The sequence below is a fragment of the Folsomia candida genome, unplaced genomic scaffold (assembly GCF_002217175.1).
Source record: "Folsomia candida strain VU population unplaced genomic scaffold, ASM221717v1 Fcan01_Sc003, whole genome shotgun sequence".
Lineage (NCBI taxonomy): Eukaryota > Metazoa > Arthropoda > Collembola > Entomobryomorpha > Isotomidae > Folsomia > Folsomia candida.
In genome coordinates, this window is record NW_019091195.1 from 13,000,328 (window position 1) to 13,026,864 (window position 26,537).

General features: G+C 35.2%; 1 protein-coding gene and 1 long non-coding RNA gene across 5 annotated transcripts; one reads left to right on the plus strand and one right to left on the minus strand.

Moving 5' to 3' along the window:
• On the minus strand, positions 1–25,589 carry LOC110847252 (rho GTPase-activating protein 18). Of its 4 annotated transcripts, none has more exons than XM_022094157.2 (20): positions 25,062–25,589; positions 14,124–14,252; positions 4,869–5,538; positions 4,350–4,480; positions 4,160–4,276; positions 3,951–4,060; positions 3,673–3,875; positions 3,340–3,596; positions 3,201–3,260; positions 3,074–3,112; positions 2,872–2,985; positions 2,739–2,810; positions 2,539–2,664; positions 2,384–2,472; positions 2,261–2,295; positions 1,958–2,169; positions 1,579–1,883; positions 1,279–1,474; positions 1,157–1,202; positions 1–588 (listed from the first exon to the last, which is right to left on the minus strand). In XM_022094157.2, the coding sequence occupies exons 3-20, from the start codon at positions 5,050–5,052 to the stop codon at positions 482–484; spliced, it is 2,403 nt and encodes an 800-aa protein (XP_021949849.1). In that variant the 5' UTR covers positions 5,053–5,538; positions 14,124–14,252; positions 25,062–25,589; the 3' UTR covers positions 1–481. The 4 variants fall into 4 exon arrangements, with proteins under 4 accessions (XP_021949849.1, XP_035705226.1, XP_021949852.1 ...); XM_035849333.1 differs by lacking the exon at positions 25,062–25,589 and adding an exon at positions 18,354–18,625; XM_022094160.2 differs by lacking the exons at positions 14,124–14,252; positions 25,062–25,589 and adding an exon at positions 11,532–11,938.
• On the plus strand, positions 17,440–18,511 carry LOC118434867. Its single transcript, XR_004834318.1, has 2 exons — positions 17,440–17,522; positions 18,284–18,511. It is a non-coding gene; the product is annotated as an uncharacterized LOC118434867 (long non-coding RNA).
• Positions 25,590–26,537: the final 948 nt, after the last annotated feature.

A 26,537-nucleotide genomic window follows, 5' to 3' on the forward strand; every position in this document is an offset into this window, starting at 1 on the left:
TTAAATGAAATGGTTAATAGTTTATTTAATTTGTCTTCTCATATTTATTATAATTGTTAAGTCTTTGTCATAAAGCTACCAAAATTGACGTTTCGTTTGCAGCCAGAGTTTAACCATAGTATAAATAAGCACTAAAAACTATGCATACTAATGTTAGCTACTTAATTAATTGACAGAATTAGTGACCTGCTTTATCCGTTATGTATATATGTAAAATTAACTAAATGAATATTTTTAATTCAGTTACAGTCTTACAAAAATTGCAAAACTACTTCGCAATAATAGTAAAACAATAATAACGTATATTAACCTATATAAATTAATTTAAGACAAGTATTGTCTCAATTTGAGAAAGCTTCACAATGAAACTAGTGTATTAGCCCTGCACTATTTTGAAGTTTGACGAACATTGGAAACAGTTTTGCAAGTTGGGCTCAGTCCAACCTGAGGAAAGTTATTTTTAGGCATCTTCAGTCAGAGGCTAGACGAATGTCGAATGTCGATGATTGCATCTCAGGACCCACGAAGCGGAAGGATTATCTCTACAAACGGCTGGAAGTAGTGCGGAGGGGTCAACACGTCGATAACCTACAAAACATAGTCATAATCGTAATATATTCAAAACAACAACGGGTATTCTGACTGAAGATCTTCTTCTGGCAGAATAATATGAGCTTATTTCTCTCTCCCAATCTCTTTGACCCATCCATATCACCCACTTGAAACGATTAAGTAGGACCGGCTTTCCACTTTATCGGAATTTCAAATTACTCTTACGAAAACGGACAAGTACCCACACGCGTAGGAAAAACTAATAAACAAGGGCTAAAGTATCCAATGTAAATGCAAAGACTTTTGCTTCTTGTTATTTCTACTAGATAAAAAGTTTATCCTGAAAAAGAAAATCCAACCACTGGCCGATTACTGCACGCAGCCACTCACATTGGCTGAGGTTTGTACGAGACAAAATATGGTAACTGAACTGACGCGAATACGTCAATTCGCTATTCAAACAGTTCAGCGACCCAGGGTATCATAATCTGATCCGAATTGACAAGTGGGTATTATGCAAGAAGTGAGACCTCCAGGCGACACACAAGGACTTTTTTGTGGCGTGATACACGGATGGACGAATACTTAATAGTAAAGTTCTTACCAATATTTCCTCCGATTTCGTACAAAGAATGAGTCTTTAGAGCAATCTATAAAAATCGACAAATTATTAGTTAATTAAATATATGTAGGTATCAACTACTTCAGATTTCTTTTGCTCTTTACCTCTGGATTCATCTGAGTTAATAGGCAGCTAAGATTTGGAACATTTTTATTACTGACATCCTGAGTTCTGGGAACAGGTCTTCTTCTTATGCCCACTCCATTCCCTTGGTTCATGTTAACATTCACATGAGAAGATCCATTTTGGAGGCCTTCTTTTTCCAAAGATTCTGCTTTTCGATCTGCCTCTTCTAGTAATCTAACAAATGAAAACTCGTTGCTTTTATTGGCTCGACAATAATTTGTTATGAGCTTTGTGCTATTTTGATTGTTTATCATTTAATAATAAAAATTGAAACTCACGAAAGAACAATTTCTCCGGCCGTTGTGCCAGCATTAATCGGGAGCATCACATCGGGAAAACCTAACTGAGGCGCAGATACCTTGAGATAATTGCAAGGGCCTGATTTGCAGCCTGAACCAGAATTCCCGTTGGCCATTGATTTATTATTTGGAGTATTCCCGTTTCTCGCTTTCGCCCGTTTCGCTTTAGCACGGTCGTTGATTTGCCTCAACTGAGATAAAAGGTCACTCGGAATGTAAAATAGGCCAGCTCCATACTTGATCAACGTCTGAGTCATTCGCACCCAAGTTGCTGCTCTATTCAGCTAAAATATAAAATTGGAAGGTTTGGATTAGTTTATTAAAATTACTTTTGTTAAATGTACTTCAGACTCCTTACTTCCTTATTCTGTGACCCAAGAGCAGACATTGGAACTAAATTTGGAGCAACAATCAGAGCAACGTTCTTCAACCCCATTTTATTTTTGTCAGAGTTTTTAACCAGATCACGGAGAAATGTAATCAACTGTCGCAGAACGGCTTGATGGCTTTGAGGTAGAAGGAGAATCAGAAGACGAATGCATGTTTCTAAGCTTCGATCTTTTAATTTATCTGTGAATTAATAAAACAAGAGTAACTCACTAATGTAACACGACCTTAGGTACACGAATGATAAATTTTTAGCATGATAATAATAAATTACCAGTAATTTCGAAGAAAGCGTCAACATATTCATAACTGTTCAAATTTTACAAATGGTAATTAACATTATATAAAATACTCACGAAGGAGCATTAATTGTATTACGTAGTAGTTTTGCAATTACCCGAGAAGAGGATTGGGAATTTCTCTCAAAAACTGCTTGAGTAGATTGGCAACGTCATGGGAAGAGCATTGATTCATTGCAGCATCCACCTATTTATTATGAAGAAAATTAAAAATACATCGGAAAGACCAGAAACATGAAATTCTTAATTTTACCTGTTCCGGTTCTGTGTAAAGACTAGATTCAAAAACTGCCCGTAGTTCAGAAATTTTCGCCTTTTGTCCAGCCATTCGAAGAATTCCTTGCTCGTTCATTGATCGTTTTTGCAAGTGCGATGTCAACTGCGAGTTAAAATTTCAATACAAGTTAGTATAAAAAATTCCCACTCGTGTGTTGCATACAGTATAAGGCTTACTTTTTCAAATATGATTGGTACTTCTAAACTGTTATCAGCAGTAACTTGACGGTCTTTTTGTAGCAGAGACTCCTGAAAGTACGATTTTAACATAAGGTAAAATTTCAAAGAGTAAACTTTTGTTTTCACTAACCAACGAAACCCCAAAAATGCAACTGGCTCCTTCTTCTGTCGGAGGATTTTTCTTGAGCACTTTTTGAACTTTCTTTCGACGAAGTTGAATATTCACGTGATCACATTGGGCAGTCTAATTTGTTAATAGAAGTAGAAGATTATATGAAACATTAAAACGAAGCAAACAATTTATTTTGAATAGAAAGAACATATCAACTTACGAGTTCCATGAGAATTAATGGACGGATACTTTTACAGTCCTAGAACCAATAACATATGTATTGTAAATTTTACATTCCGCGTAGAGTGGCGAAAAATCACAACGCATCATTCAACAAAATAAATTACCTCTTCGCTCAAATCGCACAATCGAGTCAGTCCCGCAGGGTCGACATATGATTCTTCCGGCTAATTAATTCAAATATTTAGATCACAGCCAATACGTTAAATTATTTTAAGAAAAAAATGTAGAATTAGTAGTACTAACATTTAAACTATCGTCATTTTCATCATTGCTCATCAAGTCACCGTTAATACGATTAAGCTCAGCGGTGAATCCAGTTTTCGTAGCACTAAATGTGTTGCATGTTTTCGAACTGTCATTAACAGAAGATATGTTATTTATGGATATGGTGGAAAAATTTGCAGATGGCGTAATTATTCCTTGAAAAACGGGCTTCTTGGACGGAATATATCCTTTCATGTAGATAGTTCCTACATTATGGTATCCGAGAATTTCAATCCCTGAAACAAATAAAGCTCAAGTATAAAATGGTTATGATTGATGGAAATAACGTAATAAAATTGTATTGGTATTTACCTGAAATATTATCGGTAGCAATTTCGCCATCCGTGGTCACACTAGAATTTCCACGCACGGGAAACCGGGGTTTGAAAAGATCTTTATTTTTATTTGGGGGTGACGTTGATGCAGGTTGATGATTTCCATCGGCAAAGATTGACACAAAATTTGGCACATGAGGCAACTGGCAGATATCATCAAGTTCGTCAGCAGAAGATCCGCTATAATCATACAAAGAATAGTTATTAATTGCTGCGATAATTTGTGTGTCGTTGCAAGAAATAAAACCGAGTCACCTTGCATGATGATGCTGAGATGATAAAGGTGATGATCTCCTTGGTGGCGAGTCACTTGGGATAAATTCGTTGGAATCCAGAGAGTCGGGAGTTTCACTTCTTGATGAATCCTAATTGAGCAATTACGCAAGTCATTTTAAAAATTATATATACTTAGGGACGAATATACACACTTATTTATACGGATAAGGATGAGCGAAATAAATTACCTTATTTTCTGGAAATTCGTTTTGAAAAAAACTGCGGACATCTGGAGGCCTTCGATGATTCTTTTTTCGTTTCAATGTTGCATTTAGCGTTCTAACTCTCTTACGAACAGCATCAGCCTATTAAAAATTTAATCCATGTCATAAAAGCTGACATAAAAACTAATTATACAAAAATTATATATGTATGTACCTGATGGGGCTTCAAGCTCAATTTTTGCACTGCTGGCCCAATGTCATTTTCGGGGAGGGATTTGCCCTGCCTCCATTGTTGAGTCCACTCCGATAACCCAACGTCAGAAAGCCAATCCGCCTCAATCTCTCCTTTTTTACAAAAATATAATTTCGGATACATTAAAACAAATCTGCCACGAGTTTTGTATTAAAGTTTTGTGTAGCTTCTAAATAATTAGTAATTCGACAACTTGCATAGTACGCAATATCATCACCACGCATCATAATATTGAACATTAGTCGAAAGTAAATATTTGAGCATAAATAAAACTTTGTCCTGTAGTAAAATTCATGATGCGTAGTTTCATGTGTGCTACCAAAACAAACACAAAATTTGAAAAACAAGTTCATTTTGTTTATAGTATATGGAACTTGATTACCAGCATCCATTTCAACTAAATTTGTGGAAGAAAAACTATAAATGACCAATACATAATTGATTCACTTCACAGGCATCGAAAGAGAGAAATCATGATACCTTCATCCGTGACATTTCCCTTGTGCTCATCTTCGTCCAAGCGTTCCTTGCTGCCGGCCACCTCTGCCCAAAACTCGTCCTCCATATTCTCCTGATTCACAGTTACCGTGACCGTGGCGGGTGTGGTGGTGTTCGTGGGTGGTGGCAATGCAGCCAAATTCTTAATTTCCACACTCACACTCATCTTCTCGCCTCAATGTTCTCAAACCAACCGGTCTTCACTATTCCTTGTATTATGTTATCCACTTTGTTGTACTCAAATCCTCTTTCTTCTCGAATAAAATTGGAGAATTGTTGGACGTTTTTATGTTAAAATCTGCACAATTTGCTTCGTCTATCAATCATATTTTCTACAACTACGTATAACTACCAAGGTTTCACACTACCCACTAAAATTATCACTGGTTTAGTTAACTGTCTTTCTTTGGATGCTTATGAGGACAATAAGCAATTATATCCCAGCGGCATTGAATTTCCGGAATTTGCGCACTGTTGATCGACCGATGATAACCGTTTCACTTTCTTCAGCTCAGCAAAAACTGCCACCATTGAATTGTCAATTGTTATTTCCACTGGCTCCCACCACCAAGTTGGTCATGAATGACAGCCCGTCAGCGATGCTCACAGGCGATGCGTCTGCTGTTGTTGGATTACTTGCAATTTCAAGATTCTGTTAAACCATAAAAACACAACATTTATAAGCCTTTTAGAGAACACGCTTATTAAAGCTAATAGAACAAATTAATCGTACTTATAGCAAGGAAAACGAAGAAAGACGTTTTTCAGTACGGACATTTGAATGAAACAATTAATAATTTTACAAAAGTAGGTGACGCAGCAGTACCATAAGTACGAACGAATAGGAAAACAAAATCAACAACAGAGTTCACTTCCATTTCCCTGCATTATTACTCTCTCAGCATTGCTTATTATTATTGTTATTATTTATTACCATTCTTGTGCAGTTGTCAGTTGTGAGAAAATTGCAGTTTATTGTCTTGTTTTCCAAAAAATAATAACGCAAGGTTAAAATAGCAATTTAAATAATGGAAAAACATTTAAATGTACATAATGTAATGCCCGTCTATTCTAAAATCACTGCTACTTTTGCTCACTGATTAGTAATAAATAGTGAAGTTCAAACGTGTAAAAAGTGGAATATTATGTTCACCATCGCACACTGTTGAGGCTGTTGTGAAATAAAATGATTCGAGTCAAGTGCAAAAGAAAAACAATTACAGCGTCACTAAACTGGGCCTATCTAATCATTATCATTGGTGAATTGGTGATATGTACGTAGGTGGAAGATGGATGGATGACTGTACGTGGATGAAAAAATTGTCCTTTCACAGCTATCGGGAAAAATTCTCACGTCATTTGTGTGTAGTGTTTGTAGATATGCACATACATAGATGATAAGTCCAATACGTTTGCTTAAGGTGGTGGGGCACACACACAAAAGTAATTGGTTTCGCATGGGATATCCATACTCACCGACAAGGCAGAAATTTTTCATTATCATCGCGTCACACAACGACTAGTCTAATTCACACGCTTAACACATTTCACCCATGTTTGTACATGATCCATATAACTCTCGTAGTAAAATAATTTCGCTGTAATTTCTGAGCTGCTATATGCATAAATCACATCAATGCGTGGTCACGGATTGAGAGTGAAATACATAGAACCGTAATGGAGAATGATTTCCTGTCTCATTCATGAAATTGTTTGATGACGGTAGCAATATTATAAGTCATCATCGTATCGTGTCTTCAATTTGTTTTCGATTCGACACTACACGCACGATGGTTAGGTGGCCACTGTTTTCATTCAAGATTTGCAGAGAAATTATCAGATATGGAATATCGATGTCATTTTATTCATTATTGTTTGAACAATATTTTTATTCAATGTAGGTTTCAGTGTAGAACTCATATCATCATTGGGACTCTAATTTGATTCAAGTCGCACAACCAAATAAAATAAAGCGTAATCATTAAATAATATGGACGACTCTTTGAAAACAGGTGAGTGCGTCTCACTTTGTTCCAGTTATTGGATTGAGTAAAAAACAGTTACGTTGTATGATTAATATTTGGTACAGATGGATTGCAAAATGGGGAGAGTTTTCACTAATTGTAAACAATTGAAAGACGGTTAATTCTATTGTAAATCAATCAATTGATCAATGCTATTTATGTTTATTATATTTATGAGACCATAATTTGGAAACTCTGGAATAGACAATTGACAATGAAAACCACCTTCAAATCTCAAACAATGCGTAAACTAATTAAGTTTCGCTTTTCTCTTCCTACCAATTCAATTAAATAATAACTGCGATGAGCTATTTAATTTCTCAGCAACGTATGACAAGGTATGTCTCGTACTTGCCAAACTCACCCAGCATGAAATATTCTAGCTGCACTTGGGTTGGGTTCAATGCCATTTCAAATTGCGGGTCAGTTATCCAGGAAATAAGCGTGGCAAAAATAAAGGTTTATTTATATATATTTGTTTATTCTTATCATGTAATACGCCCAATGGCGACTACTTGCGAGTTGTACATTTAATTAGGCATGTACGTCTGTAACTTGAAGAAATCTTAAAAATAGGGATTCATAAGCGAAAGTGAGATTGGGGCAGGGCAGTTTCCTGAATGGTCTACGAAAATAAAAAATATGTATTATCGCGTTACACTTCATGATTTGTTTAAATCGCTGCAATTTTGTCGTTATGGGGGTACCTGCAGCATTCTCCTCGGAACACTGTAAATTTAGCTCCACAGATAGTTAACAATCCTCCAATTTATCGCTCATTATATTCCCTCACAGCACAACAGCATGAGTTTTATGGTGGAATCAGCTTGACAACTCGAAGCCTCACCTAATAATAGTGAGGCACAAAAAGGGTTGAAAATATGTAACCTAATCAGTAGTTAGTTCTTGTTCTTGGCTAAACTTTTCCTTATTCACTTTCACCGTGACTGCAGAGCAGCAGACACCCATTTTACATGCAAGTCTTCAACAGTGATCAAGAAGACAATGAGCAGCCAACTCCATCACATTGCATCAAGAATACATAGCGTTCTTTTGTTTTGCTTATGTATGTATGACATAAATCATATCGGTGCCTTTTTCATTGCCTTTACAATTCATGGTCTGGTGGCTGTTGCACTTCTTAATTGAATATTGTGATATATAATAAATTTTAGTAAGCAGATGTATTAAAATATGTAGCTGAATTAAAGTCCCTTTTAACAATTTAATACGGAGAACTAAAATTAAATAAATGGGACTTTAATTGTATAACCTGTAAGTGAGTTTTAAGTAAGTTTTTTGTCCAGACCTAGCGAATAGCATAGCACCCTTATCACATGGGTTTATATTTTAAATTTGGACATACATGATTCATGGGCATGATTCACCATCATGGTCAGTTAACACACCCGATATCCGAAACTTAAACATGTAATTTAGGAGTTATTGGTCGGACACAGACGAACAAAGCCTTCACATAAGTAAATTGACTACTATCAAAAAATATTACATATGCTGTAATATAAAAATACAATAGATTGCAAAAAAATTGAGACTTGGGTCAGATCCAAGTCTACATAAGTACTCTTCCTTCCCGCAGCTTTGCAATGTGTTCCCACTCAATTAACTTTTCATGCTTTCGTATGCAATTATAAGTTAATTAAATAATTAAGAATTTATTTGTTGAAGGGTTAAGTGATGATGGAAGCAAGCGAGGGCCGAAAAAAGAAAATTGTGTAACAAGCATTTTAAATTTTAAATGAACCCATACATACCTAAATATGTGCATAAAAGATACTTCAGTCCTAACATTTGGTTAAGATAACAAGGTACATATTTTACAAATTACTGACCACTTTCAATCTTACGTATTAGTTAAAATGATGGGAGCATTGAGATTAAATCGACATCTTTATTCTTATCATAAATATTTTTGCCAGCGAAATATTAGGTAATGATGCACATGGAATTCTTCCCATTTTTGATTCATTGTGAGATTTTCATATTGTTAAAGTTCTTACTCAACAAGTGATTATAAATAATCAGCATCTGTATTCAGAAGAGGGATTCTAATAGATATTATCTGCAAGATTTTATTTATGGAAATAAATGCTGAGTTTGAGTGATGAATCTTATTTATGTGCATATACACAACCATACTTGGTTTAAGAGATATCATAGTGTATGCAATTTCGTTTTGCATGCGCAGTGCACAAAACTTCTACTGAATTTAACAATGATCAGTCAAGTATTAGTACAAGTGACCACGGACTGAATCTTAAATTGATTTAATATGAAACTTGTACACATGGGCGGCATTGGATGAATGCAAAATTATATTGTTGCCAATGCGCAATAATAATACAATCACAAGGATTTATTATCGACACTAAAACTTTGTCAATCATCACAAGTAATTAATTATCGAATCAAAATAGTGAATCTGTACAATGTTTTGCGAGGTTGTACAACAAAGAAAAATGCATTTCATGCATAACTCAAGTTTGTACGAAAGTAATTTGTAATTAATCAAGCTATTGCCTCTTTCATCGGAAAAAGTTGAAAATATTACAAATTTGAAGCATTGGTATTCACAAATAGTTTGTTTACAACTACATCATTTATGGCGAGTGATGAAATATGTATGTGTGAGTGAGGCATAAAATAGCACGAAAAAATCAATGAATCAATATCAATTGTAGGTGTCACAACACAACGGTGTTATCTGACCAACAAATCAATATAGGATTCAGCGCAGCGTCCTTTCGTCTTACATACATTTAACGCCTTGAGTTTAAACACCTTTGAATAGATTTTCTGTGTCGCCTGTCCACAACAATGAAATACCAAAGGACAGTATCGCAGTGAGTCGTATCGTTTCGTTACTGTCGTTGCTGAATATACAATTCCGCCCTATCCGTTAATCATAGAAATAGTGAATAATAACAAATAGTGAATATTTAGTAAATAATATGCATTGGTACTAACAAATAACTATTACCTATTTTAATGTAAAGTACCAGTACGCGTCACTTAAACTATTCTTGAATCTCTGGTCCTGTAAATACTTTAAAGTATTTTTAAGAACAGTGTCAGTGTCACCTTCAAAGCATTATTTTTTTTATTAAATGGACACATTAAAACCAGTCGTATAAATTTGACTTTCAGGAGATCAGTTGCGATTACTCATATTATTCTGCACATGGTCTTGTATATTGATTCATTGATGTTGTGCGCAACGTTACATTCAACAGTGGTACATACATATCTGCATATGACGAATGTTTTCCTGACACTATTTTGTGACGGCATCGCTTGATTTGAAGTTGATATTTAGCTTATCTTAATCTTCTATCCAATTTCAGTAACTAAGGTCCACAGTCAGCTTTGCATATGTGTGTACCTACTAAATTGTACATGAACCAGTGCATTATACTAATAAATTATAAGTGTGCGTACGACGAATATGTATCCCATCCAGATTAATCAAACAGTATTTTGTTGTGTTCTACGCTGTTGTATTTGACACGACCTCCAGACCATTCCAAAAATCAAACTCATCAAACAATGTCGCCCAACATGTAAAGTCGAATGAAAATAACATTCATTGATGTTTTTTAGATGGTGATGATGATTGTTCGATTATGGAAGTAATAATCTTTTTGTCCTTCCTTCCCTAAATTGAATTTGATGATGATCATCATTCATGGTCTATTGTTACATTACCGCAATCATCAGCTCCTTATTAATCATGTAGTTCAATTTTAAATCAAAAATGGGCTGAGTGCTAAATAAGAACCACAAATATCGTGGGCTTATAGCAGCAGCAATACTAATTGTATACCCAGAGAAGAATTTAACTGGCTAATTTACATAAAGCATACCTGTCTAATTTTTACATTTTAGGCGGCATGATTGATTCGCCTACATACACCGATAAGATAATCGTAATCGTTGGTTACTACTGCCAGGAAGAAGGACATTTGACATTGAATTCGTGACCAATAAAATAATACACTTGTTGCAAATGGTGATTGACTTGGTGTGTCAAAACATTTGTCTTTTATATTGTTGACCCACACACACAACCTCTTATCGCTAGTCTACTTCACCAATGACTGTGTCTTTTAGCGGGGAGAGAGGCTTGATCATTGTTGGCCAAGTAAAAGAATAGGGAAATACGGAAGCAAATGGCTGAAACTCCTATGAAACTTTGAAACTCCAGAGCATGATTTTCAGAGCAAGTAATAAGTGAATAATTCCACGGCACAAAAGATCATCCATGCTCATCCAACCAAAAGAAAAGAAGAAAAAACGAGTGAAGATGAACAACCGAACCAATTTTTTGGGATTTAGGGTTGTAGGTCGAATTTTTCGTTCAATTCAACATTAAGTAGAAGTGGTAGAAGTAGTGGATATCCTTGTGAAGGATCTTGTAACAGCGGAATGTGAGAAAACCACCAGCCGTATAAAAATACAAGAATTTTCAGAGTTGCACCTACCAAACAATCAAACTGCCCATAAATCGTATTTATCTGGCTATTGTTAATTAAACTTTTGTTACTAGTTTGGTATAATGAAAACAACTCTTGTATGAATGAGGTAATAGCCAAAAACTTACATCAAATTGTTGATTTGAATGGGTCCTGATTCCAATAATTAAATAAGGTTTAGAAACCGGCTTCACTAACCAAACTGCAACTGGGAGGTTTCATTTGATTTAAAACTTTGAAATTCCAATAATTCTCTAAACACACTCGTACCAAAAGTATTGGAGGAGAGAATAAGAACGCACAACGGTTCTCCAAAAAACCATTAACTTTTACACTGGTGACTGGCCTGGAACTCTGCTTTGTAATAATTTATCAGATGTTCCAACTACTCAAAAGTCACAGGAACATTCCCCACAATTTTTTACTATTGTTATTATTTAGATTCTTAACAGTGTCTAAGTTGAAAGTATGTACATGCAGAATAAGGAACACAAAGATGATGGGAATAAATGCAATTCCACTGACACACTGAGAAGCAGAAATGCAACTGAAGATTAAAGTTAGTACTTTGCATGGCTTGTCGAGAGACGAGGCGCAACAAAAGCAACGCATTACATTGCATTTCATTTGAACATTAACGTAATGGTATGTAAGGTAATAAGCAGGCTTAACTATAAATCATATCACATATTCCATTCAACTCCACATAAAAGCTACTTGCAGTACAATACACCTTCGTCCGTGTATAGGCATGCGTGATAAGCAATAACAATATTACAAATTAGACACATCAAAAAAGAACCACAATTGAATTCTGTAAGCTAATACATGATCGTAAGAATACTTTTATAACCAGTAATATCATATGTACACGGTTTACAATATTTTTTAACTTGGTGGAATTGTAACACCTCAATTTAAAACTTGGAAAAAAATTATTGTAGTGATACATTCTATAGACGAGTATTACTAAAATTAAAGATATTTTTGTATGCATTTCTTAAGCAGAAATGTATTTAATTTTAATGCACAGACTCATACACCAAATTGGTGTCTGAAGGCGTTTATTTGTATACTTTCAGGGATGGCTTGGCAAAAATGGGACGAGATGTCGGATTAGTCAATTTACAAATAATTTTCATTTTACATAAAAAAAGTAGATTCTTGTAGAAAGGGGACGAAAATCAAAGTCAACTACCACAACTCACTCCTTGAGCACGTTAGCTAAATAGCCGATATACAACTCACCATAATTTTGCTATAATGAAATAAGAAAGTGTCTGAATTACGTTCTCATCAAGGAATAGGTTTAAGCATCAACGAAAAACTCTTGATGCTTGAAGCTCAAAAACTTGAGGTCCTATGCCGTGATTTTACTCGCAGAGCCAGATAGTGAGAGAGAGAGATGTAGGAAATAATTCGTTTAGGCATGATCATCCCATCATCATCACCACTTATCTCAAAATATGGTGGCAATTTGGTAAAAAGACGTAAACGATTGGACTGGCTGACTTTTTGAGTTGAAATGAAGATTGATAGAAGAGAGTGAACCAGTGCAAGTGGTTCTGCTTGGAATTGGGTCACTTAACCAAAATTCAGCCTATGCAAAAAAGTAAGGCTTAAAATTTGTAAATCTCAGTTTTGCACATTTTATTTGTTTGTGATAGCATTTATTATTGATGAGATTGTCGTTCCATTACGACGGTAGAAATAATTTAGACATTTGACAAGTTAATGTTTAATTTACGTGATTACTTGATGCGGTGTAATAATAATGATAACCTCTTGTTAGATATGACAATTTCTACCATTATGTCGACACGAAGAAAAAATATTTAGGTGTAGCATGCAGTTAATCTCAATGTACGTAATAAGTTCTGGTGAGACGACTGTGATTGGACTAAACGGAAGCGAAGCAAGACGGAAGGCGACTTGTTACAGTTTCATGAATTTCGTTTCGTTTCTGTCGTAATTTTGGTAGTACTCTAAGATCTTTTGGGCGAAAATACTCGTATTTTGACACTAAATAATTTCAATGCATTGGGAAAGAGAAAAGTTTAGTCCAGTTTGTAGGAGAGGTCACCCAATTAGTGCGGATATGAAATTATTATCACCATGTTGGTGATATTATTACGACATCAAGAAAAATATTTTTCCGATACCTGCGTGCAATAACACTAATGAAAGTGCAGAAATTAGCCGAGTATGATATGCATAATAATATTAGCAATATAATCATTTTGTTGCATGCACGTACATATGTAAAGATGTACAAGAATAAAACTCATCTAGAACAGAAAGTAGTCGCTAATAAATCTCATCCTTATGAGATTGCGAATTCCGTTCGGACCATTTCTTATCTGCCGATATTTATCAATCAATCTGGCCCGACCAGTATTACTCCTCATCCATACCCACACGACTTTGAAATAGTAGCAGGTACACACATATATATTTTCTCGGTGTAAGTGGCTGGTTTGCACATTCTCACTTCATGCACAATAATTTGCTACACGGCCTCCAAATACTGCCGATCAATGGCTGAGATTCGTGATTTATATCTTGGATCATCCACCTGACCATAATCACAACAACTGTTTCGAATTCAGGAATGTGTTGCTGCATTGTGCTGTTTGTCTTTATTGCTTATTGTCGATTGTGTTTTGAAAGCATAGGTTAACGGAGGATGCAACATTTTCAAATTAACAAACACACAATACCTTATTGATGGCTGTTGATGTGATTTATTGACCCCTTGCGTCAAACAGTGATCGTCTTCTCTCCTCCTTTGCTTGTACTTGCGAAATTGACAAATATGGAAGCCAAGGAAAGGCATGGGCATGGACAACCTATAAATTATAAAAGAAGACGATTTTTTAACAAAAATCATTACTCGACACGATTGAATTTTATTTTGTGCAAAATTTGTTTGTTAAAATAATGAAATTCCATCGCGTTGGGGGGGCAAATGATGAAAGTGTCGTAATATTATGTGAGCATGTAGATGTGAACGTCATTAAAATCCATTTCATCGAGTGAACTATGATGCAATTAAGGTAATGAAATTTTAATGATGTGGCGTGTTATACAGAAATCTAAATTAGTTCATTTTAAATAGTTGACAGACGCCAAATAATAATAAAAACGGGAATGCTCAAGTCTTGTAGGATGTAAATATGGTGCACTACCCCCACGCAACGACAATAAAGTAACGCAAAAATAACGTAACTCCATTGTTGCATTAACTAAACCAATTTATTGTTCAAAGTCGAAATATATAATATATGCACATATTGTATCTGAGCCTGATGCTGCCATCATTTCCAAACGCTCATATGTATTTTTGAAGACAAGTCTCTCCCTCTCTTACAAGAATATAATGCAACATTCTGTATCCGCAACGGTAGACTGATCAAACTTAATGCGTCGGTTCTTCGACGATTTGAATTTGATTTGACACTTCCTCTTCTCCGCCGCATATCCGCTTTTTCTTCCACCTCCACTTTAAACACCAAGTGTAAAAGAAGTTGCGTTGGTAAAACACACGTCAATTTGCATTCTAAGATATGATGCCAAACCACAGCATCTGGAGTGGATAGTGAGACTAATGTGATTACTGTACAAGTGACTCAGCTCATCATGAGCCAATGCACTGAAAACATTTCTAGCGTCTGGATTTTCCCATGTGACTGAGAAAATGCGAAAAATTACAACTTATAAAGTATCTTTGCCAGCGTTTATAGAGTGCACTTTTTACATATACTTTAAAGCCAGAAAATATGAGATATGTAGAGGATCATTTTAAATTGAACCAACACTAGCAAAATAACCAAGCTCTCGGTCATTAAACTAATAAGCAAATGCATCGAAAACTATAAATATGTACAACAGCCAAATATCAGTAAGTCTTAACTGACATCATCACGCACCAATTATAGCGACATGAGATCATAATAAAATTCTCCACGTATCTCAAGTGAAATTATCGTAGCAGAAGGATAAGAATGGATTAAGCTTGAATGGAGGATGACTAACAACCGTTAATTCAGCAACGAGTACGAGCAAGATTAAGTGTAATCACATCACTATTTCATCAACAAGTGGAGCAGATACAATGGAATCCAGATTACACATGACGTACATACATCCATATGCATCTCTCGTATTGACTGCATAAAGTATGCCCCGTATACCCTTAACTAACTATGTATATGGATTAGTTATGTCACTCCATCAAATATTTTATATAATTTTCTTGCATTATTTTAATTATTTAAAAGAAATATGTATGTACTATTTAAATTTCTGCAGTGTTTGCATTCTCCGATTTGATTATTTATATCAATCAACAATTATATTTCAGCATTTAAATAACTTTATCACGAATAATTCCCCGAAACATTCACATAGAAAGGGTAACCTGAAGATCATGCACATTATCTACAGAATGCGTTGTAACTTATTTATGCAAACTACAAACTCCAAAATCACAAGAATCAATAAATAATGAAGAAAGAACCGAAAACTGTTTTTTAAACTCCGTCGATGAAGCACAATCAATCAATCGAGATATTAAGGAATGCATATAAATATATGTCGAAATCATTATATTCATTTTAGTACAGTATTCTTGAGTAACTGTAAGTCTAAATACGAGCATCTAATGAGAACTACAAATACGTTTGACTCATCCTCAGTAGTCTGTTATTTGAGTTTATTCTAATGTATGCATACCAATACCAATGTAGATAAACTATCAAGGTATACATATTGGGTGTTGATCTACATCGAGCTCCTTCATTTCATGATCACGTAAAATATGCATCAAGCGCATGTTTAATTATTTTGAGCTGGGTTAAGTTCATGAAATTCTTGTCTCATTATTAGATTTAAACGTTGGTTGAACTTGAATGAACTCGAATCAGGTGTTTATACTATGTCCATTCACGCGATAGGTTGCTTCTAATTTAACTTTATCACTAATTTCCATTTGGCGAATTTTCATTCATTTCTAACTCCATCCACAACTTTGTTTTGACTTTGAGAAGTTTGGCAGTGGTGGGATGCGAGGAAAATATAGGAAGACGATAACGATAAGAAGAAATAATATTTCCTCTTTCTCACAAATTTAATGCACCAATGCGTTCTAAAACAAAACTCTGCTGCTGCATATATACATATACCTACGCGATTTAAATAACTGCATTTTTGCTCTTTTTCTGCCATTTAGGCCTTGAATAGGAGTTATACATACTACGTGGATTACATCTGACGATTAGATAACTACTTATCTGAGAGGAAGTTAAAAAGAGTTTTATTAAGTCATGTGGTAAACAATACACTAATTACGACAAAGCATCTACAACTCGTTGAACTCATTCCTTTGTACCTACGACGAGAGACTACAGAATTTTATGTGGGTGAAGGAGAGTCAGTGTGCCATCTTATCAAATAAAGATTATAATAATAAGCTACAATAAGTGAATAATGGTGCCAAAGTTCGGACAAGACTCTATTCTCGCCAATTTTCCCCGCAATGGTATCAAAAGCTATTATTGAACAAATATTCCCTAATTTGCATATTCCATATTCATGGGTTTCTTAAAGGGAGGACGATATGTCCCTGACCATGTGATGTAATAATAAAGCAAACTGTGACACTACAAATGAAAACATATGCATTACATTTTACGTTAAATATTTCACTAGGTCACAAGAGAAAATTTAGAACTTGAGAATCAAGTCGAGTGATTAGTTCTAAAAATTTTAATTTCGAAATTGTCTCTTGTGTCCTGTCGATGTGCAATAATCAATCAAAATATTATATTGAGAGTGAGTGAACCCCATCCATCACTGACCAGTAAATAAAAGAGACGCACATATAGAAAGCAGAATGCATATCATTATTTATTTATGCATATGTTCATCTCCGGATTCTTGCTTTGCCGCATCAATCTGTTAGCAAAAGTCAAGCCTTACAATTTATTGAATATTCATAATTGTCAGACACCTATTGGAGCCCACCTGCAAATTATGGGAACATGAAAACCTGACCTTTACCTTCTTTCTTCCACCCACCCTCTGGGGCCTGAATGGTGCAATCAAGTGATCAATCACAGGTAATAGTAACCAATCATCACAAGAGACACCAAACATCAGTTGATTACTAAGGAGGGGAGCTTGCGAGGTTGATAATAACAGATCTTGATGCCCTTTGGATATGTGATAGGGTCTCATGAGTGTACTAAAACCCTGAAGTGGTTTGACTCCATGGCCACATTTGCGCCCGCCACACCCACTCAAAAATGCCCAAAAAACGCTTCCACTCCAGTTTTCACTCACTCAAATCCACGTCAAAAATCCAATTTTACTCGGATTTTGAAATTTCTTTCATCATTACACTCCCAGATAGTTGCTTTCTTCAATCCAATATCAAACCCAATTTTTTCGAAATTTTTAGTATTTTTAAAATTTGAAATTCTGAATGAGGATTGTTGTAGTAATCAACAACTCAAATTACGCCTGCGAAATAATCATCAGCAAAATTGAGTTTGATATGGAATTGAAGAAAGCAACTATCTGGGAGTGTAATGGTGAAAGAAATTTCAAAATCCGAGTAAAATTGGATTTCTGGCGTGGATTTGAGTGAGTGAAAACTGGAGTGAAAGCGTTTTTTGGGCATTTTTGAGTGGGTGTGGCGGGCGCAAATGTGGCCATGGAGTCAAACCACTTCAGGGTTTTAGTACACTCATGAGACCCTATCACATATCCAAAGGGCATCGAGATCTGTTATTATCAACCTCGCAAGCTCCCCTCCTTAGTTCGTTCACTCTTACTATTTATTTGCAGCAAAATAAGAAAGTGATAATTTTATTTTCAGGTGTGTTTGCAATTTCGATTGAAACTAACACATTTTGAGGTTCATATCTCTACAGATTGAAGATGCTTACAAGATGAGTATTCTTCTCTTGGTCCACTCGTACAAAATACGCTGTTAATAGTAAACACTTGAAACCACTGATAAATAAACCAAGATCAAACACAACTTTCCCATCGAATTCTTATGAGTCAGCTAACCGCACAATTATACTGAATGTGCTTGAAAAAAATAAAAACCACAATTTAAAGATCAAAAGAAAAATCAACAAGTTTGCGAAATTTTCAGTCACAAGTTTGCACAAGTTTACTAAACCTTTGTAAAATCAGATGGCAATAAATATGTAACAAGGTATAACTTCTTATGAAGTACGTAATATGAATCAACTACACATGAACGCCTGTTATTGGCCCGTGTTCTGCAGTTCTAAATTAAGACTGTTTAGTTTATGAAGTTGAAAGAGTAAAAACAACTTCAAATATTTTAACACTGTACAGGAAACTGCGTCTTTTTCTTATTTAATCAAACCCTTTGCACGCCTCTAAAACTCTGACCATAAACGGATTGACATTAAAGCATTCATAAGAATTCAACAGGAAGTAACTGTTCAACACACATCATCGCAGACTGACACCAACAACGTATACCAACCTAAATATAACTAGTTATAAGAAAATGTAGCGTGCAATCTCAATCTCAACAACTGATTATCCAGCATCAGAATGTTAACCAGAGACAGTCACAATCACAACCAATTCTTCAATATCCTTCCAACTTCTTAGAGTCGCTTAAAGAATAGAAAGGTCAACCAAGCGGAAGGCTGATGTATTATGTTCTTGCATTACTTTTGGACTGCAACAACATAGTCAATTCTTTCTTGGTGGTAAATAGTATGTAGCTATACGTACACATACCTAGAATTCAAGTTAACCATGGTGCAAGAACAAATATTGCATGAAAACCATGTGTGTTCTTGTTGGATGTTATAGCCAGGTGACAATTCAAAAAATCTAATGCCAAGTCCACAGTTAAACAAAAGCTATCAAAGCAAAGCAGCATCCAAGCAGTCTTCTAAATCTACAACAATGCTAAACTGTTGGGTGCCTGCTTTGATATTGACGCGATCCAATCTATCTAAACACTGGAAGGATTTGGTTAATCAAATTTGTCAACTCATGCCATTAAACCAACTTGGTGATGGTGCTTCACTTTTATAATACAGCTTGACAAAACAATTATACTGATACATAAAGTAAGCTCTACAAAGATTAAGGCTAAAAAATCATTTCTCGGTTCCTTGAACATGAACAATAACAATTTAAGTAGTGTTGCTGTATAGGCTTTTTAGAGGAGGAAATCCCATTTAATGCTATAGATATATTTATATGTGGTACACGTGAAATTCTGAAAATTCATACCGGAAACTGGCTCATTAATTAAATACACTTTTTCTGGTACATACATCAGATACATAATATACTGACTGCATGTAGTATAAAGTTATGTCAAATCTACAAAGTTACAACGCAAATCAATCTCATTATCGATATCCTTCCTTCTCTCCTGCTTAATAATAAATATTAAAAAAATGTTTGACTTTGACAGCTTCGTGACTACTCACACAAACACAGAAATCACTGCTGCGGTTTCTTTTCAATTCACACTACTCTTCAATGATAATCTTAAACAGATGAGTGAAATTCGAGGTTGAGTATTTCCAAATTGTTCTAACCCCTAAAATGATCTTCAGGCAATAATGCTTATTCTACCTTATTCCATAGCGATACCGTGATTTCTGTCTTCTCGCAAATTCCTACGACCTTCGCCAACCAACATTAAATAAGCATTTAAGCAAGTAAAACGTAGATATCTATCTACCATAGATATTCATCATATTTGATGTTACTTACATCGTACATTTTATGATGGATAGTACTCCATGTGGTGATGCGGCAAACTATTTTATAATGCTGCCAGAGTGGAGGCATTGAAGGAAATTAGTAGTAAAGAAATAATTACCATTTATTTGCTGATGCTATTAAAGCAGTCCAAGTGCTGATAGGTTCTTTACTATGCAAATAAATGTTATTAACGAAATCTAAAGATTTAACCTGAAACTTTATTCACGTCAAATAGAACAACACTTTAATTCACAGTACACAAAGTGACAATGCAACTTACAAATTGTAACTGGACGGGAAATTATTCTGGTTTACGAGATTGTCCACTGAAAATGATGTTTAATTACGATAAGTGATTTCTATCGCATTGTGGACCTGTTTTCTCTCCATTTTTACACGTACATTTCCATTTTTGAGAAATCCTTCCATATTTTAAGCCACCGAATAGTTAAAACAAGTTTGAGGTCGCAGTCAATAAACTCCTGAGAACTGAGAAACCACCGAACAACATGCTCCCAGCTTGATAAATACACGCCAGTCAATTGTATTACGCTTTCAAAATCCCCCACTATATAATTTAATCATAAAACGAAGGCACAAGAAAGCCACCGAAACAATGTAAGTAATGCCTCTCAACCATTAATTAAAACGAGTCGAGAACACACTGAGAAGCGATTTGCTTATCCCATTCCCATACAAATAATGTACAACTCCACGAGATGAGCTACGACTTATACGCAATACACTGACGGAATAACAGCAGCCAGCCTTTTATGTATCCACACTCACTGTCAAGACCAAAATTGTAACCCCAACGTGATCGAATACATGTCACATTTATGCAATTTTTAAACTAACTTGTAGCAATTTACACGTCTAATCCAAATCCATACGTTGCTGGTAAACAGGTTGATTTTAGACTAAACTTCGTAGTCGAGGTTCATAATATTTATGTAATACAAATGAGAAAGATTATGAACAGATTATTTTTGTAAACAGGAAAAGTTTTGTTTTACCCAAAACAAAGAAGATGCTTCCTTTGGCTGAATTAGAAACGGAAAGCATATCATTTTCGCGTTCTGTGCAGTCGCATTCAAATAATTAAAGAACAATAAGAAATTAAACAATGTTTCATTGTAACGAGTCGAAATATCATTTCATTGTCGACAATTCCCACAAATAAGTGAATGGATAGAAATGGAAACCATTCGAAATTAAAGGAAGTTGAAGCTGGATCAAGGTCAGTAAAAAATCTAGGTTGTGGCCTGCCCAGCTTCATTGTTGCTGGCAAACAATTTTGCACACAAATTTTGCCTGCACATATAACGCTTCCAATAATGTGGTTACGGTTCGCTAATGCTGATTTGTTTGTTATAACAATCAAATCGTAGTGGAAAAAAGTAGGTTCCACACATCCACAAATGTATGCATTGCATAACGAAGAACAACGAAATATGTACAAATATGTATATTCTTGAGATCATGAGACGCACGCCTACTCAACCACGACATAAGTTGACGAAGCAATTGACACCTCTTCATTCACTACTTAATAAAGCGTAGCAGATTGCATTCCATTGTTTCAAAGAGAAGAAACAGCTTACTCTTTGTCATGAATCGCCTACTCCTAAAATATGAGCACAAACAAAGCCTAGCAATAAATGCATGCGTTCATTCATGTCAGTACTCCGAAAGAGATCCGGGAGAAAGAAAAATTGTCCAACGGTTTATGCAAATAAATAAATGCCCTACTGCTGCAGGTAAATGTGGCAAGTAGTTTGAGGCTGTTATACATAGTACCGTTGTTGTTGCACCTTCATTGCATACTTAGGTGTTTACTTGTTCGTTCAACAACTTTGAATCTGAGTGACCTTTAAATTCAGTATTTAAATGAGTGGTGCATTCGATCATCCTAACCGAATCAGGATTTTTTTCGTTGCTGTATAAGTAGTTGCAAGTAAGAGGAGATAGTCGGTCGTATAATTAATTATTTAAAAAGTCTACTGTCGGTCACATTATAAAACTGCAATCACACCAACGACCACCTTTCATGAAAATAATTAAATTAAAGTATTTGTATTCGATTTTATTCATATTTTGGTGATACATTCTTCCAAATTATTACTAAAAAGGTCAGTTTATTCTGTTATTCTTCTCCGCAAGATATTACTGTTGCAACAAAATATAATTTCAACTTGATGTCACCACAAGTAATGTAATATACGGAAAGAATAACGACATTTCATTCATTCTGAAGAATTTCATTTCATCCAAGAAAATAACAAATAATTAATAATATCAACAGAGTGTGATGAGCACTGATGTAATAAAAAGTGCGTCAATTACGATGACCAACAAATTGCATAATTAAAACTTTTGATGAGCTTATGGCTAAAAAACGTAAGAAGTGTCTCTAAGAAAGATTGAGTGATTGCCGTTTGCCGACCGGTTCATCGATTGACAAACAACGCTGAATGGGCAACCACAAAAAATTGGACTGATAAATCATGAACGCACTCATAATTAACTCAGATTAAGCAACCATTCATGCGATGACTTGATTTGTCTCCATTATGTAGTACACAAAGTAGTGTATACGAACACTGAGCCGCCTGACATCAGCATTTGACATTATGAATTACGGCCTGCAACTTTTGTAATGCTTTGCCATTACACAGAGGCAAAAAATGTAAAAGTCTAGTCGACAGATTGAAAGTTATGTATAGACGCACAATTTATCTTAAAAGTAGGGGGTTGAACTTCATTGAGCTAAGTTCAATAAATTACTATGTTGAAATTTAATTCTGAAACATGTTGAATGCATAAGAATGGACAAATCACGAATAATGACGACCAACGCCATCAAAAACAGGGCGAACAAGTTGAGACGCGTAAGGCTTTATTAGACGACGGTTAGACGACATGAATGAGCAGACGTGAATGGTTGCCAAAAAAGCAGCATTGTCAAGTGGACAACTCATTTTTATTCGGTAACAACAGAGATTTAAATACGAGTTCGCAAATCAAGGAAAATTGCAGATCTTATAACACTAAATAAGAATGGAAGACAACCGTGCAGAACTTTATACAAAGCTAAGTACATGCCAGCAACTATATAAGTCTATGATAAAATATCAAAAAATCCAACATACATAACATCTACCACTGTATTTTAGATGTACACAATTTTTTCCAAAGATATTTCGCTCTCACAAGAAGAGGATTTAGCTGATTCGTTATGTCAGCTTACTTTACTTGAAGAAGCAGCAAAACCTGCAAAAACTCAGCGCAGAATTGATACTGTGTATGGTTTGTTGAAATGTGCAAATTCGAATTCCGTGGTTGAAAAGTTGCAAAAATTAATGCAAATGTTCTTCATCCTTATGATTAGATTACGCTTGGTTATAAGATTTAAAAAAGTGACGTGGTTTGAAAGGAATAATGTGGCTATGGAACAAGTTAAATACACTCGAGAACATGCCCTTTCAAAGCTATTAAAATTTGCAGTAGCTCCACTTTGTCGTATCTTGGCAATAAAGAAAGGCAACTCGGTGGGCAGACACTGCAATAATTGTTTCTGTCGAGTTATCGCCATTAATCAAGAAATCAAGATGCACGCCATACCACCAAAATGTGTTATTACTGATGAAAATAATATGTAATACTCGTTTCCTTTCAGGATGAAATTGAAGATGAGCCACTGCATTCTTTATAAAATAAACTCTGTTTTTCTGCGTGCATTATTGAAATACCAATCACGACCGAACTAGATAATACCATGTGCATACATTGATCAACAATCTTTAATATCCGGATGTAGAAGTCTACTATTTTGCATCCAAGTACTCATTTGCAAAATTGGAATTCATTTGTAGATAATAATTGTGGTATTGACGGGCTGGGAGAATCTTCAAGCTACGTACTCTGTAGTATTGCAGTTTAAATTTTAAACTAATGGTTTTTGTGAAATGATTACACTAGTGGTACTACTGTCTAATAATATTGCCACATTCCATACATAGTAACTTCTTAGTCCTGTAATCATGTGCTACATAATATTTTTTCTGCAGAAGGTATACATGGATTGCTCAACCACAGAAGCAACGCAATTAAAATAGTTACAAACTCTGACTTTACAGTTGCATCTAAACAACTAACGATTACTATCCTTCTCTCATCATGCACATGCACATAAATCTCGACACCCGATCTTCAACTACTCCTGCTACATATCTATAATATGCATCTATGCATAATATTGAACTTTTTTGCGAATAGATTACACCAACCCTGCAGCAGTTGATAGTTTTGGCCACTGATAGTGAAAAAGAGAGTAAGAGACTATTTTTGTAGAATACCATACGAATTTCCAAGTGCAAAATTGATGGCAAATTAAGAGATATATATTCCTAAAATATTATACTACTTTTAATCATTTTTCCATGAGCCTATGTTATGACGAAAGTGTTGCAACAGGTCTATCGTCTTTAAGATTTGGTTCAATCTTTCTATATTCACGAAAAAATTAGCCAAATTCGGCTATCTCAAAACTAATGACAAAAGATCACACACAAAACTAAAACATCCTAATGATTCCAGCCAGAATTACGTAGACTACTAAGCTGAAAAATGACTTTAACAAAGAAATTAACTAATAATCTTAGCATTACTTATCACACTTGCTTAGCTGCGAACTTGTACTGATTCACCGGCTTATCTACACAATATGTACATTGATACCCTCAAATACGTTACATATCTCCATAAAATAAATTAATAATCTCCGATTTTGTTCGCTTTGACGTTGAACTTGTGCTTCCCACAACTCGGTGACGTGCATGTATTTTTACGCTGCAAAATAAAAAAATTAATAAAATTACCTGTGATTTAATGATCCCCAAAAACAAAATTGGAAAGTTTGTTGTCTTTCATCGTCGAGAAATTATTCCCCTGTAAATCACACGAGGGAGACGAACGAAACCAATTTTGTTTTGATTTCTTAAGTTGATCACATAAGTTGCAATAAAATATTTGTCGTTGAGCCGCAGAGAAATATTGCACTAAATAATTTATTGACTTTCACATTAGAGTTGTATTGGAATCCAGCAATTAAAATAGCTCACTATTTTCTATTTCATTATAGTAATTTATTAATCCCAGCAGATGTTGGTTCCCTTCTCGTGCGCGTATGTACATACGTAGTAAAAAGTCATGCAACTGGTGTGAAGCAGGTAAATACCTAGCTACTCGAAATAAATATTATTATTAGTCACCAAATATTAACCACCAGTTGTTTGCTGAGGACATTTCACGGCTTTTCAGTCGGCACTAAAAATTCCTCCTCTTCAACGTGTAGCAAACTAGAAAAGGAGACTTTTTAATGAGAGTCAACCTCAACCTAGAGAATTGGACAATGCAATGCAATTTGGACTGATGTTAAAAGGCAACGAGATTGCATTGCATTTGACAATTTGTAGCTGAGGCAAGTCCAACATTGAGGGATACAAGACGATAATCTGGTAAAAGGGACATTTTATTAGCAACGCAAAGACACCCCAAAGGAGGCTGTGGTGCTGCCGTTTTCCGTTACCACCAAGCCGTCCTACCACCTCTTCCAATAAAAAGAATGGTTCAAAGCAACGCAATATTATGCATGCTTCGAATGAGACTTGACTGAGATTGACTTGACGAAAATTTTAATATGTGTAGCACGCAACAAACATCATCTTCGTGAGGTGTGGGAGCGATCATCCAAGTTTTCTAATGTTTGAAATGGTTTGGGTAACAATTAAGGCATCCTCAACTAGACTCGTTTTTGCGGTAATCGAACGGACCAAACCAAGGCATCTACCCATTCATATTCAGTGAATTCGCGTCATGGGTGATAACTTGCGAAATTAAGTGACCCTCGGCTGGTCTGCGACATAACGACGACACAATATCTGTGCATACCTTATAATAAGAGCTGAGGGCTATCTAAAAAAATTGAGCAACATAACATACCGATTTGCCTTTAGTTGCAGTGTTCAATGATGCTACGTATGAGATACATGCACACATATTTATATGTGTAAAGATGCCTACCTAGACATAAACCAATCAGCTAGTTACATGCATACGTATATGTGTAATGGACAAGGCAGATTGTCTAGTTTAAGGATTAGTGTGCCCATTGTTAAGTTTCAGGTATGCAACATGTTCATATTGAAAAGCTGACCTAAAATCCCTGTGATTCAACAATACAGCCAGCACTGTCTACAGAGCACAGCGTCAGGTGTTCAACAGGTGAGTTGCTCGTACAAGATGTAGAGGGCTTCTTTTAACCAGTTGTAGCTTGGCGTCGCATGACAAAGGTG

Bases quoted from the DNA above. Each gene is read 5' to 3' on its own strand.
- LOC110847252 (XM_022094157.2), bottom strand. From the start codon at position 5,052: ATGAGTGTGAGTGTGGAAATTAAGAATTTGGCTGCATTGCCACCACCC. The intron at 4,277-4,349 runs GTACATACATAT...AATTTTTAATAG, and splicing joins TGAGCTTGAAGCCCCATCAG to GCTGATGCTGTTCGTAAGAG. The intron at 1,475-1,578 runs GTGAGTTTCAAT...TTCATTTGTTAG, and splicing joins GCCGGAGAAATTGTTCTTTC to ATTACTAGAAGAGGCAGATC.